Consider the following 15,517-nt stretch of genomic DNA (forward strand, 5'->3'; position numbering starts at 1 on the left):
GATTTTTTAAACGAGATATATTTTAATAATTCTTTGTCAACATCAAATATATCGGTTATTCTTACATATATCGCGTCATCAGATAAAAATTACAAAAATCTCTTAATCGTTATTGCAGCTATACTTAATCAGATATTATTATAATAATAATGACTTATATATCTAAATAAAAAAAATGTAGGTATATACTTAACTACAAAAATAATAGAGTAAATGAGAATATTATTATCTAGGTATAATCGAAAACAATATCAATTCTGATATAGTAAAATTGAACTGCTTTGATGAACCAATTACTGAGAAGGGAGAAAGGGGACTAATTACGAAAAAAAAGGTATAGCAAAACTCAAAAAAAAATTCTCTTATTTCTTACAATCTAAATCAGTCTTCATCATTGGTACACATTTTATTTTTTCATATCTTATTAGAAGCAATGTCAAGCTTTGTATCCACGATTCTACAAATCGGTCCGATCTTGGACAGAGAAAAGAGAGAGAGAGAGGGGAAGGGGGAGAGAGAGAGAGAGGGGGGAAGAGAGAGAATTGGTCAATCATATTTGTACAATTCCGCCTGATTAATGATTAGTTCTCTCTCCATTCGAGATCGATTTTTAGTACATTGTAAACACAAAGCCTTATAAGTATAGCGCCCATGGTAACTTGGAGATGTAATGTAAATTTATGATTACATTTAAAAGTAAAAAAATAAAACTTATACACAATGTCCTATATTGTAATTACTATAATACATTAAGAGAAAAAATTTAATTAAATATGTTATTAGTAGTAACTACTCATTCAAATAACTATTTTATATCAAACTAATAACGTTTACTTCAAAGATATTTACTACAAATAAGTAATATTTACATTCGTAATGTAAATAAGTTATTTGAATAGTACTACTATCATTTACTTAAATTTCATAAGTTTATCTTCCGTTAATTTCTTATTAAAGAAAATACTAGCAGTTACATTACTTTAACATCAACACATTAAATGTCAGTCAGATTATAAATCACGCGATTCATTTGCTCATAACAGCATAAATTTGCCTCAAACATTCATATAATTTGAACAAAGTTCAATACGTCGTTTCAAATCGCGATAATTGACGATTAAAGTCTGGAATAAAAAGATTAATCAATTATTCCATATTTTGAGCAGAAAGTATTTTACAGAACATAAAATGTAAAATAAAAACAATATTCATGCAAATAATATGTATTCACCTTAATATCAAACATTCAGATGTTTTAAGACACACCACATTCATTTTAATAGTCACTCACCCACAAAGTAGGTAGAACGGAACCTTCCAGGAATTCATTCCTTTTAAAAGCCTTGTCTATTTCATCACGCGAAATAATCTTCAGCTTATGCAATAATGTCAAAGCATTTTGTAACGAAATTAAATTAATGGAAATTATGCGCTTTTCAGAATCACGAGGAACTTTCAGAGGATACCTAAAATAATAAAAGTATACTCTTTCATAAAAACTTTATTCCAAAGATTACGCATTAAATCATAATAATGTAAAATGTACTATCATATATTTAATACAATGTTTAATATACAGTGAAGATATGTATTTGTAACTATTATATGATTGCAAATACTATGCTACGATGCTACCCTAGAATTACTAGGGTAATTCTGATCATAATTCTCTTTTATACAGAGTTAAGTGTGTTGAAAATGAAGTGAGAAAGAATGAGAAATATAACCCGTTTCGAGAATTCATATCTTATAAAAATTAAAAATTTTACTTGTACACATTGCAAATTAAAATATTGCAAATTTACCTGTCTAACTGTGAAAATTGTATCGGATAGTCGGATCTCTGGATTTCTTTGAAAACAATTTTTATATTCAATGTTTCTATTGTTGCCAACAATTGAGAATGCAATTTAAGATTTGTAAAGGTTTCTACAAACTCATCTGTAAGTATCCAACCGTCCTGTTCGATGTTAAATAAAAACGTTATCCCCTTAACTGAGTCTACGAAAAAATTACTAATTAGTTCCATACACAACATCGAAAGAAAACAACTCAAGCTAATATTTAATGCTTAATCGTACCAATTTGTTGAAACAGGAAATTATTATTAGAAGCCACATTCTTGTGCTGAATGGATTCAGTGTTAGGCCAGGAACTCGTATAAGAGTCGGTCGCTTCTTTCTCTATGGAATTTCTTCTGTTGTAATAACTCCAATCTTGAGGTAAAGTAACTGATGATGCGTATGAAGTATTCTCGTTGCAATTCGATAACGGAACACTATTTTGGAACTTTGAATTGACCAAATATTCTGAATTCCAACTTTGCGTCGACGAAGGCAAATTATTCGCATTACCATATTGCTGATAATAAGGTTCGTGATTTGTTACTGACTGAGAGTTTTGCATATAATATGTTGATGGTTGAGTGACATAGCCGTTAACTTGCTCTCTCGTCATCTGGTCATTTATTGTTTTATGTTGAGTGTGCAAAGTATTCGCAGGTTGCGATGTCGATTTCATATTATATTGTCCTAATTCGAGAAACTGAGCGTTCTGAACGTTATCGTAATTACATGCACTTAGTCTTGCATCTACGCCTGCTCGCTTGCTCTGCGTATTGTACATTACTGGACCGGATTCATAGACGATTTTCGAAGTGTAATTTTCACTAGCATGCCCTGCAGGCATAAAGCAATTGTTCCTCGGGTGAATGTTCGCAGTTTCCGTTTTTGAAGGGTGGCTTTGCGAATTTGAAGCAGAGAGATACGATGCGAGTTTCGCATCGTAATTATGATCTCTTCGCTCATTTTGCGTCTCCGGTATATGTATTCCAGTCATCGAAACTTTAAAGGGATTCGTATCTTTGAGCATATTAGTGAACTGGACATTTACATTATCCAGAATTTCTGAGACATTAGTGGGAGCACCAACACTCGTTGGAGCCGCTGGAGGTACTGACGTCACCAAAGGAACGTTTTCTTGACTGACTTTTGGAGAAAAGATATTGGTCGGTGGTACATGATTGACGAACATTGAAGGTGTGGGACTTGGAGTTGTCGAAGGAGGCATTTGCATACATGGACTCACGTCGCCGGATTGGCTCCAATTGGTTTTAAAAGCAAAACCGTCTTTATCATAAGTAAAACATGTGGCGTTATTCTGCGGTCTATCATTGCCATTCATACCGAACGGATTCGACATCGAAAAAGTATTTGAATTCAACTCCTGACGCGCGAATGTGTCGCTGCTTAAATTATACGAGGTCTTCTGAGCCAAATTAGCAGAAACGTTTGACGTCGTTCCACTCGTAAAATTGGACGCTGACGAAGTTTTCACGACAGCTTTATTTTTTTGTCTTGATAAAGAATCCTCAATAATCTGTAACATCTTATTCAACTGAACATGATCATCGAATGAGAGCGACGAACGTTCTAGCAGATCGTGAAGGATTTCGTTCACCTTGAGCTGTAACTTTTTATTATTATCTATGACCGACATGTAGTGTTTGTACATGTCGCCAGGAACAAATTGTTGTTCAGCCAGGAACGGATTTTTCGTCGGTGTTGGCTCCGTGTTGCCAAAGATCGGAGTATTTGCATTCAACATATTTGTGAAAGAATAATCATTGTGGAAATCTCTCGGCGATGCGTTAGACAGAATACGTTGGTCACTAAGAGGGAGAAAACCTGGTGGCGGTCTCACCGGTTGTTGTGGATGATTGTCATGAAGTGGAAGCGTCGGTCCAGGCGAAACCGGAGGTACCACATGTTTCTCGGTCGGTGTTACCTTGCACTCAGACTGTCGGATCAGACTGTCGGACATCGGGTTCTCCTCCGCAAAGCAATACGTCGGCAATTGGTTCAAATTGTTTAGCACATACTTCATTAGACTCGCCATGTCGACGGCATCGGCCTGAGTGACGAAAGCAAAAGGGAAAAATAAAGATCAAATAAAGTGATACATTTCATAAAATTAGAAGAATATTTTTAAAACTATGAATGTTCGAATATCAATCAATATTCAAATGTCTGAAGAAATTTGGAATAATACAATTAGAGAATAGATCGTAAGAATTCGGGAAAAATTATCACTTTATGAGATCGTAGCGTGACTGTGTCAACTATAATATAATAATTTCACACGCATACTTTTGCACATCCAATTTCTTTATTATGTGGTAAATAACAACCACAATAACAAGCAGGTATGACACCAGACATAAGGATCAAATTTTTCCCAGAATTAATATCCTAATATATATTATATAATCAATCCTAATATATATTATATAATCGCAAAATGATTACATAGACATCTATCAGTTACAATTCCATTTCATAAAAAGAAATATACAATTATTAATAACTATAATTTTAATATTAAATAAAAAATTATACTAGAATTATATTAGAATATAATTCAATATCATAGAATAAAATTTATTAACAATTATATAATTATTAATAATTGTAAGACTTAAATGTTACAAAATGATTACATATATCATAATATATAATTATAATTAAGATATAAATTTATGTATAACGCATTTTTAGAAAATAGTAAATTTAAACTGTTACAAATTTGTAAATTTATAGTTCGGAATTTCAGTAATTTGCGTTACTTCATTAGTCACTAATGTCAGAAATTTGCGATTGTGCGATAGAAAAAGGAGAAAAGTCTTCTAAAACAGGAGATCCCATCCCATAATCCCAATCACTCTCATCAGATTGTATATCGCAATCGTTCAAAACTGGCGGAGCAAGTGTTTTCTCGGTCACATTCGCATCACCATTCATCAATTCGCATTGTTTGGATATGCTATCAAATTTAAGCAATTTACTGTCCCCCTTACTTTCGTCACTTTTGTCATTGATACTTTCTTGACTAGAAGTCAAATCGTCAGAATCTAATTCAGTGTTGTTACCCTCTATTTTTTGCACCATCTTCAGCGTCTGTTGTTTTATTGTTGACATATTCAATGTCTGATTTATCACAGTTTGATACGCTGAATCATCAACGCTATGAGATGAAGTGATAGAATCAATGGACTGATTCAATTCACAATGCTTTGCATCATCAAGATTAGAAGAAACAATAAAGTCTGTTTCTAAAGACAGATTTTTTGATCCCTTGGAACTACTATGCAATTCATCGGATATTGGGTTTTTAGATAATCTTTCAGGTGTTGATGTAGCTTTCCTAACTGAATCATTTGTTTTGATGAGAGTACTCGCATCCATTTGATTAGATTGCTCATCATTTGATGAAATAATAGTATCTTGGGAGGTATTGCAACTGTAAGACGACGATCGAATTTGCTCACTATCGGAAGATTCGTTTGTGACAAAACTGGAATTCGTTAAATTCGCCTGTTTGTGTATTTTCTCTAGTACTAGTTTGTATGCAGAATGATACGTTTTGTTACTAATATTGGATTCAAAAGAATTATTTTCACAGCGTTCAGACATTTCTCTATTTATGTTATTTTTATTATTAGATATATTAAAGATAGTTGACTCCGAATCTGTACTGGAATTTTTGTTCTCCAATTTCCGATTAGCTCTTGTTTGGCACACTTTATCATTTCTGTCTATTTCCTGATCCGTTCCATTTGAAGAAGTTACGTCATTGTGCTCAACATTTGTATTTAGATTCGATACATTTTCAGACTGAACGCTATTAAGCAATTCTTTAAGTTTGTTATTTGGTTTAAGCATTACCGTGACCAAGTTGTTGGCTACTGTTTTGTTTTTCAGTGTTTCTATGAAGTCAGACTTATTTTCAGCATCAGAATAACCGATATTATTCTCGGGCAAAAAAATTTCATCTTCCATACGGGTCATAGTTAGAAAAAATTGTTTGCCAGCTATACTATTTGCCATTTCATTTCTCTGCTCACAAGGTCCTGAATTATTTTTTATGTCCTGCTTACAATCTTTAATTGACTTGTCCAAATTATCAGGCAATTTAGCCTTTGTTTTGACATGATCATTTTCCATTATTGCTGACCAATCAACAGGCTCCATTAAACCACGACCACCATACAAACTCCTAAACGATCCAAAATCATTAGTTTCCTCTTGATCGGAATCTCTCGTATCGAAGTTCATATAACCGTAACAGTTATTGTCTCCGTTGTTCTGCGATTCTATTTTCATACTTGAATGTGTTTGTCTTGCATCATCTTCATTCTCTGTATTTATCTCAGGTATAGAGGTATTCAAATTGGATTTCTGATTAAAATTCAATGTTTTGAATTTTTCTAACAAAATTTTTTTAGGTCTTAATTTCCCATTTTGCGGATAATTTCTTGGCTGCGAATTAGTATCCGAAGACTCAGTATCCAGCTCTGATCTAGTATTCGCAGACTTGGTATCTAACGATATAGTATCCGAAGATTTAGCGTTTAACGATGTAGTAGAATTCGAAGAATTAGCATTTACAGACTTAGCAGATGGAGATTTCGCATCCGGTGATTTATTTAATTGATTATGCTCCTCTTGGTATCTTCGTTTGTAAGCCAAGAATTTATCCAAATTGGTTTTCCCTTTGTCTTCGCTTTTTACATTGAATAATCTAAACGTTTTCTTATCACACGATATCGATTTATCTATACAATGTCGCGATTCATCTACATCGTTTCTGAATTTACATGTCCTAATCGACGTAGAAGATTCTATTTCGGTTGACAAATACATAGATACATCAGATATACGCACCGTTTTACCAATTAGCGCTAGTTTCTCATACACTAACCAATTGGTTATATTTACATCCTCTTCTTCACTCGTATCATACAAATTAACCAACATGGAATTTTCCTGACAAAATAAAATCAAAATAAATAATTTTAGAATAATTTTACAATTCTATTGTATTCTATAATATCAAGCTATATAATTTAATAATTTAATAATGTTAAAAATTTAAAAATAAGATGCAATGCAATTAATTTTTAATTGTTCCTTTAATGTGAAACTTAAAAAAAATAAAACAATATAAACAAAAATGATTACAAAGACAATTATGAAGACAGCAATAATAAAAACGCAAATCTATCAAAAATATTTAATTAAGAATAAAAAATTGACATATTAACTTTTAGAAATACAGAAAGTAATCTCACCTTCTCATCAACAGACATTATGGTTGCAGCTAGAAGAGTTTCTTCAATTTTGTCGATGAATTGTGCGACCACGCTCTTCTTCCAGCGTTCACCAATAGTTGTTGGTTTTACATTATATAAACCACAAGGTATTGCTTGAGCAGATAGAGTAGAAAATTGTTTGTGTAAATAGTATATATCTTCTGCTACATATGTCTTCAGAGTACCATAGTCATAAAAAAATATCTGTTTTGGAAAATAATTATATCAAAATATAATTCTTATATTAAATTTAAAAAATTCTGTTTGAAATTCATTGTTTTATTATTGTTTTGTTTTGCCATTGTTGCAATTTATATTATACTATACTTGTACTAACCGTTACTCTGTAATCTGGTTTTACACTCTTAATGAGACCCCGATGCCACTTATTCATATAAATGCATGCGCAATTCAAATCCTTTTTTAATGCTACTTTTGGTATAGCATATGAATCTTTATTGTGCTCGTAGAATTTACTGAAAACAAAACAGATTTAAAATGTTATACTGCCAGCATTAACAAAAAAATTCTGAAAAGATTGGTTAACTGCTTTATATACTTACGATAGTTCATCCATCATTTTAAAAAAACGCTTTCGGTTTTCTCGAAGATGTATCCAGAAAAAGCTTGGATGAAATACTTCTATAACGTATACCTCTAAGTGCGTTTTAGTTTTTTTTAATTCCACCACCGATATTTTTTCTACATTATCGTTGTAGCTCATTGCGTCATCGGGAGCGAATCTCTTGACAACATCAGGAGACTGTAAAATTATATAAGATCATCTTAGTCAATAAATTATGTTGCATCAAAAACAGCAAGTATCCCTTTACCATTCATTATAATAAATATTAAGAAAAAAAAAAATTATTTAACTAAACTAACAACACATAAAGAAAAAAAAACAGAATAAATAAAATAAAATGTAGATGCATTTTTATAAATCATAATAAAAATTGTTGCTCGTGAATTTATTCTTGCTCTTCTAATTAGAATGAGAAACAAGATTTCTATTTGAAATCAAAATTGGATACTAAAAAGATCATTATTAGCTTGTATTTTTTTTCAGAGATGTTAATAGTAATATTCATGAACATTAACTGTTTCAGCATTATTAATTAACACAGTATGTAAACAATCAAAATGCCTAATCAATCATAACATCTTAGTGCTGATATTTACTGTGTGATTTTATATACCTTTTTCAAGTTCACAAAACTGCATGCCAAATAATTTTAATCAGGAAATTTCAGGTTTGATCCCTGACTGAGGTGTTACTTTTCGCAACAAATTCTTTTCAGTTTTTTAGGGAAAGAGTTTTCATTGGCATCACTGCCACATTAGATGCTCGTTAGCATTATTTATTATTAAATTAACTTTCAATTTAATATCATATTGTTATTTCTTGTTAGAACCATGTTTTAAGACTGAAAAGTTATTCGGCACACAGTGCTTTCATAAACTTGGAAAAGGTATACAAAATCACACAATAAATATCAACATGAAGATCTAGCTATAACCGGTTAGGCTTTTCAATTGTTTATACTGTGTTTTCACATCGATAGAAGTTTTCTATTAAATATGATGTAATACAGTATACTGTACAAGAAAATATACTTTGCCTACAAATTCTAGAGGAAATTCTAAATGAAAAATATCACTATAAGCAAAGATATTATACATGTTACTGAGAATAAATTATTACGTACGATATCTGATGGAATTGGCTCTTCATTATTATTATTGTATTCTTGCACTTTATTGTGCTTGTCATATCGTTTATTCGAAGATTGTGTCATATCAGTAGACTCCGTCTTTGGAACAACTGGTCTCTTATCTGCATTGAATAATAGGAAATCGTCAGTTTTATTAACTTGTGTCATGTAAAAGATTTTCGGCAGGTAAAAAGTGAATTCGCGCACACTGGCGAAGCCCAGCACAGTATAATTCAAGGGCACGTTATATTCGTTATAATATAAGTCAGGCAATTCGGCACACCAGATACCTTCCGGATGCTTTTGCAGTAATTTCTCCAATCGAGAAATTGTTCTGTTACTTATTATGTTATAAACGTCCTGAGTTTTCAGTGTTATGTTATTCTTGCTATCTGTACTAGCAAAGCACTCATCTTCACTGATTTCCGAATCATTCTGAACTTTGTAACTAAATTTATCAGTTTGTTCACTTTGCGCATAATAAGCAACATTCGTTGCAAGGTGTTCACTCGTTTTAGTACGTTTTTGGGTACGCGTTATCCTACAGCCAGCTGGTACAAAATCATTTTCTTCACTACAATACAAATCATCCTCCTGTCCGGCGGCACATTCGGTCTGCTTGGTCGGAGGCGATGCTGAATCGTTCCGTAGCTCTGATGGGTCCCACGATTGTGATAACGAAGGCTTTTCCATAAAAGATTGTGAATGAGACGATGTTGATGGCAAATCGTTGCTCAGGATCGGATAGATCATGTTCCCATCCAGGTTCAACAGATGCGTTAGCTCGCGTAGTTGTTCTCTCAAATCTTCTTTATTGACTTCAACGTATGGCACTAAACATTGTACATAGGTGCTAGCAACATTTAGACTCACACCCGTTGGACTCTTCTGGATATATGATATTAGATCAGACAACTTCTCATGTGAGATTCTGACTCGTTGAGACTTGTGCTGACGACGATTGTGCGATGGATAAAATTGACGCGAATGGGATGAAACGTATCTTTTATTGTCCGCCTTCTGACGATCCACCAGAGATTTTATGTGCTGAGTTTTTTCCGATGCGATTCCACGTACGCAGGTATTGCCACGGTACAATTCGATACTGAAATGATCCGGCATACTTTGGATAAACGATGCTAGATCACTGTAACCGAACTGACGGTACGGTATACGTTTCTTCTCTAGATCATAGAAGTCCCTCTCGAGAACAGGTAACGGTGTGAGACCTTTTCGCGCCAGTAGGCAGGATAGGAGAACCGTGCGAACATCGTCAAGTGCTGCCTGGTTTATCGGCATCGTTGTAATCTGTTTGTCATAAAAAAAACTTTATTGTTATCTCCATCGTAAAATTAAAGCATTTATAAAAAAATGTTATATTTAATCAAATTTAAAAAATTTGGAAAGTACATTGGTATTGTCAAAGTATTTATTAAAATTTTGTGAAAAATTTTTTGGATTTTTCAGGAATTTTATTCAAAATTCCAAGGGTGAGATTAAAGAATTTTTAAATGATTTAAAATATTTCTATTTTATATCTTTTTTTAAATATTCCTTAATTATGCAATCACAAAAAGCCACTTGAGTTTTGAATACTTGAAAAAATACTGAAAATAAATAATATGAACTAAATAACATATAATAATTTGCCCACAGTACACTGATCTCACTCACTGGGAAGATAGAATTCGAAATGTGATTAAACATACACAACGGCAATTTAGAATGATGCATTGTTGCTAATTTTTTTATAAAGACTCGCGAGTCACAAGAAAATATACGTGGATGTACCTATATGCTATATTTATTGCTATCAATTTGACATTGTTGAGAAAAAATTACTAAAGGAATAATTTTGACAAAAAAAGATAAAATTGGAATTTAAAAATAAAATTCTAAAAATTCATCTGAATATCAATAAACTTCATGAAAATCTATGATTTTTAAGAATAAAAAAAAAAAAATCCCTGAAAATTCCAGTTTTCGTAATTTTTCCAGATAATAACTTTAATTATCAATTACAAAAAATAAAAAACCGGGACTAATATACTTTTTTAGTTATATAAAATTATGTGTTTTTTTTTTAAAAGTAATTTTGTCCTGTACTATGTATAGACGGTCAGTCCCAAACCCGACTCGCAAACTAAAATGCTTCTACCTCCCCGTGTCCTCGATAAAGCGAAACAGAGAGTAAACAAAAAATTGATAATTATCAGCTCTGCCCGAGACGCGTTCACAGATTCTCTCCCGAGTATCCCCCAAGTATCATTTTATCCTTGTCTAATTGCATAAACGACAAGGATAAAATAATATTTGGAAGAATTTAAGAGAAAATCTGAACGCATCACTGGATTTGAATAGAGTCCGTTTTTATTTACTCTGTGGCCATTCTATCGACGGAGAAGTGCTTTAGTTTACGAGTAGAGTTTTAGATAGGCCCAAGGCTTGTTTGCGTTGCATGCTTCAATATATTCCTATTCACTCCAATACATTCAAATACATTTCAAGTAATCCAACTGTTTTTGGAGCATGCTATGTAAACAAATCTCCAGATAAGCTTATTAACACATGTATACGATAAGATTAAAATGAATACAATAAGAGTTAAAAAAAATAAGTTAAGAGTTAAAAATGTCTCCTTAGAAAAAAGAGACATTTTTAAATCTCATTCCTGGACGTTTATATGTATGTACTCATGTTAGTAATACAATTTAGCGTTTTTTATCAAACAAAAATCAAGTTGACGCTACAAATGCTACGAAGTATCCTTTGATTGATCAATTCTTTGTTCTGATTGCTTAATCAAATACTTCGAAGCATGTTTAATTGACCGTAACCAAAGAGAAACATAAAAAGTTCCAACGTTTAATTTGTTTATTTAGTTTTTATTTTTCCAACGTTTAATTTTTATTTTTCTTTTTTAAAGTACTCTTGTTTATGTCAATTTATGTAATGTATTATCATAAATAAAGTGAAATAAACAGTTTGCTATTATTCTTTTCTAATCTTTATATTTTATAACAACAACCACACTGTGGCAATACTTGATATCAGCACTACATTCATTATCTGATCCTATCTATTGGAAATAAATTTTATGTTCTTTCAAATGATATATTACAATATAGAGTTCTATTTGTGTTCCCTAGGTCACCCCTTGAGAGGGCAATCTCCACAATCCCCTTAAAAGAGAGCCTCTCAAAATGATCCGAGAAACGTTTCACTCTGCAAATCAACTCGCGAGTCAGTGCGAATCGGATAAGCATAATAAAAAAAGAAATAAACAGCGCATTGAGGAAGATGACTCAGGCATAAGTCAACTGATATGAATAACTCAAGCGTTATTCAAGCCGGTTTTATTTTAACGCTTGGAATCACTTAAAATTGATTGCTAATGTTTGTTTGACTTGAAAGTGACAAGCTCCTCAAAATTATCAAAATACGTATTTCGCGGTTTTTCATAATTTTGAACCGTTTCCAAAATACAGCGGATAAAGTTCTACAGACTTTAGATACACTTTGTACATGAGATTATTTTGTTAATTCTCACATTAAAACATTTTTCTCCGCCTCCCCTATTTACAAGTATTGAGAAAAATTGAAAATATAATTTTTCATTACAAGGAACTTATAAAATTAGTGGAAACATGATAACGGTCTGTCAGATCACTATTTATCAATTGTGTGATTTTTTAAAAATGTCACAGTTTAAAGATTAATTTTAACCTGTTTTATTCTGATTGAGATAATTATAATCTCCAGTTCATAATCATTAATCTTTACTACGTAATCTGATATAAATTTTAATACATACTCTCAGAACATAAATTTTAGATCTATAGCTCACGAAAAAGAAATCAAAATTTTATTCTATAAATTTCTATATATTTTTCTATAAATTTTATATATAAATCATGTAATCCAGAAAAAATTAAAGTAGCACATAAGTTATAAATTAAAATACACATGAAAGTTATACTACACAATATGTTCTACATGGAAAAACATCATAAGAAACTATAAATATAAATGTATTAAATTTTTATTATAAGGTCCAATACATGTTATCAATTTAACATTTTTTACAAATAAAATTTTGTGAGTTGACTCAATAATCTATTTTTATATAAAAAATATTTTATTAATAAATCTGTTATTTTAACTTTGCAATTTAATTTTTGTCCAGCCCATAAATCTTTTTAGTGTTCTAGGCTTTCAAAAAATCTGAAAAAAATTTAGTATTATTTTTCAACATCTTTATTACATTATCAAATAACTTTTTTACTCAATAATAACTCAAATAAAAAATCTAGAAAAAAATGACTGATAATACAAGCAATTCTAGATAATGACATTTTTAACAATAGTAATTTATTAATTTAAATGATATTAAACAAGAACATTTCAATTTTGCTTAAATTTAATTAAAATTCAGGTTAAATTGTCATATAATTTGATTTAATTCATTATTTAATGTATGGTAATAAATTAATACTAATTTTACTCTAGCCAATAAAGACTAAGTAAAATTAAAATGTTCTTATATGTATATAACATTTAGGAAAATTTAACTCAAATGTTAAAACTTCTAATTGAAATTTATACAATAATATTGATTCGCTTAAATTGAAAAAGACCCTGATTGCAAATAGAGGGTTAATATCATTTTAATATTTAATGCTATTATTAAAACACCTTTTGCATAAAAAAAATTGAGGTTAATTTACATAGTCTCTTTTACTAGTAAGTAGCATGTTAGACTTCTAGCGAACTAGAAAACTAGCAACTAAAAAACTATAATTTGATGGTAGAAATAAATCATCTGTAATTCTATGCATATGTAAAAATATATTTGTTAATTTTCTAGAAGACTAGCTACAAGATTGCTAGTTTACTAAAAGATTAGCATATCAATTAAAAAAAACCATTGTGTAATTAACCTTTAAAGTTTGAAATTCATATAGAACATTTTTCCAGTAAAGATACATTGGCACAATGAATCATTTCATTTTTGTTTAATATTGGCAAACAAGGATAAAACGATTTACTATGTCAGTCATCTCTGTTGGAAAACGTTCATAATTTCAGAATATAAACATTCATTTATTTTCAACTTAAAAATTTTTGCGAGAGACAGTATAATTAATTAAAATGAAGCAAAAAAATAATCTAACCTCAAAAAAGGAAGAGTAAGAATTGAAGTGCGAATAGATAATAGATCGAAGATATACATATTGAAAAAACTTTGTTAAGTTGAAAAAATGATCAATGCTTAAAAACGTCTTTTCAATGATACGAGAAAATTCCTCGCGACATAGAAAAAGATTCATTCGGCTTTTACACGCAAAGGCTCACCTACAAAAACGAAACGACATTCAAGAAATAAAAGTGCTGTTATCATAAATTCTGCAGGTTTCAGTAATTGCAAACATCGAGGCTCGTGGATCACATGCAAATCGCGTTCATCCCGTTCCGGAAAAAAAAAAACGTGACGAGGTTAGAAGAAAATAGAAAGCCCGATCAGACGCCAAGTACGCAAAAGATCTCAATTACGAGCAACGCGAAAAGATGTTTTCAGTCATCTGCGAAGTTCCATTTGTTCTGTCTTACCTGGCAACGTCCCTTTCCGTGAAAACGAATACGACGCGCCGAAATCCCAAAATCCTCGTCTCTTCCGACCTCACGTGTGCCTATGTATACTTCTGTATCCTCTTATCTCAATTGATCACGACTCGAGGCAAGTTAGAAATGGCGTTTCGCGCCAATACCACTAACCCATTTATCCTTTCTTTTAATAAAAAGAGACCAACCTTATCGAGACAGATACTAAATAAAATTCTTCATAAAAAACGCAAAACCACGTTTTAAGCTGACGCTAAAATAAGTCAGCATCAAAGTGCATACTTATTAATTCAAACAGAAATAAGAGCAGAAATAATTCAAAAATTTCTGAATTTCATATCTTTTTTTTAGTGCCAGCAATATCAGCACGCAATGAAACCATAGCATAAAGCCCATTCTACATGTAATGCATAACGCAAGATCGCAGGACCAATGAGCATCTAGCGTCAAGTTGCCATATTGATTTACATAGGATTCTGATTGGTTCAACGGTCTTATGCTATACTCATAGACATAAGATTAAAGAGAAAAAGCTGACCAATCGCATTTGAGCAATGTGGCTAACTGATTAATGCGATTGGTCAATTTTCTCTTTGTCCGAGATTTTGGACCGCGATTTCTAGCATCTCGTAGACACAAGGCTTTAAGCTAGATCCTCATGCAAACATTGGCACTTTAATACCGAGTGCTGATTGATGAAAAAAAAATGAGTGGTGGGAACAATGTGGCGCTTTTTTTATTTTTTACTCTCACCAGAGAGGTTCCTCACTAGTTCCTCAAGATTCCTCTCTGTTTCGATACATGAGGCTTGTTCTTTGTAGCTGGTTGCACTAGTTCAGAGTTTATCTTTCTTCTTTTAACGTAAAGGAAAAAAGATTTCATTCCATTGCTTTGGTTAAGGTACCGTTTATTTGAGAATGAAATGAAATAACGCCTTTCGAAAATTCTTTAGTTTTAGAAGGGCATTGTAGCAATTAATGCGATTCATCTACTAAATAATCGATGGCTAGGAACGATCTCACTGGGTAGG

At 31.6% G+C, this 15,517-nt stretch overlaps 1 protein-coding gene across 2 annotated transcripts; it reads right to left on the minus strand.

Annotated features, from left to right (window-relative positions):
* Positions 1–14,685, minus strand: LOC105195977. 2 transcript variants are annotated; one of them, XM_011161660.3, is made up of 10 exons: positions 14,476–14,684; positions 8,860–10,173; positions 7,714–7,913; positions 7,488–7,626; positions 7,130–7,354; positions 6,723–6,824; positions 2,082–3,912; positions 1,806–2,001; positions 1,292–1,466; positions 1–1,124 (listed from the first exon to the last, which is right to left on the minus strand). In XM_011161660.3, exons 2-10 carry the CDS (start codon positions 10,162–10,164, stop codon positions 1,056–1,058), a joined length of 4,242 nt encoding a protein of 1,413 aa, XP_011159962.2. In that variant the 5' UTR covers positions 10,165–10,173; positions 14,476–14,684; the 3' UTR covers positions 1–1,055. The 2 variants fall into 2 exon arrangements, with proteins under 2 accessions (XP_011159962.2, XP_039311424.1); XM_039455490.1 differs by having other exon boundaries at positions 1,019–1,124; positions 1,232–1,466; positions 14,476–14,685.
* Between the last annotated feature and the right edge of the window lie 832 nt (positions 14,686–15,517).

The sequence above is a fragment of the Solenopsis invicta genome, chromosome 12 (genome assembly GCF_016802725.1).
Source record: "Solenopsis invicta isolate M01_SB chromosome 12, UNIL_Sinv_3.0, whole genome shotgun sequence".
In the NCBI taxonomy this organism is placed as follows: domain Eukaryota; kingdom Metazoa; phylum Arthropoda; class Insecta; order Hymenoptera; family Formicidae; genus Solenopsis; species Solenopsis invicta.

Coding starts and splice junctions, on each gene's coding strand:
- LOC105195977 (XM_011161660.3), bottom strand. CDS start 10,164: ATGCCGATAAACCAGGCAGCACTTGACGATGTTCGCACGGTTCTCCTA. Junction 3,913..6,722: donor TAGCGCTAATTGGTAAAACG/GTGCGTATATCT, acceptor TTCGTCACTCAG/GCCGATGCCGTCGACATGGC. Junction 2,002..2,081: donor TTTCCTGTTTCAACAAATTG/GTACGATTAAGC, acceptor ATTTTTTCGTAG/ACTCAGTTAAGGGGATAACG.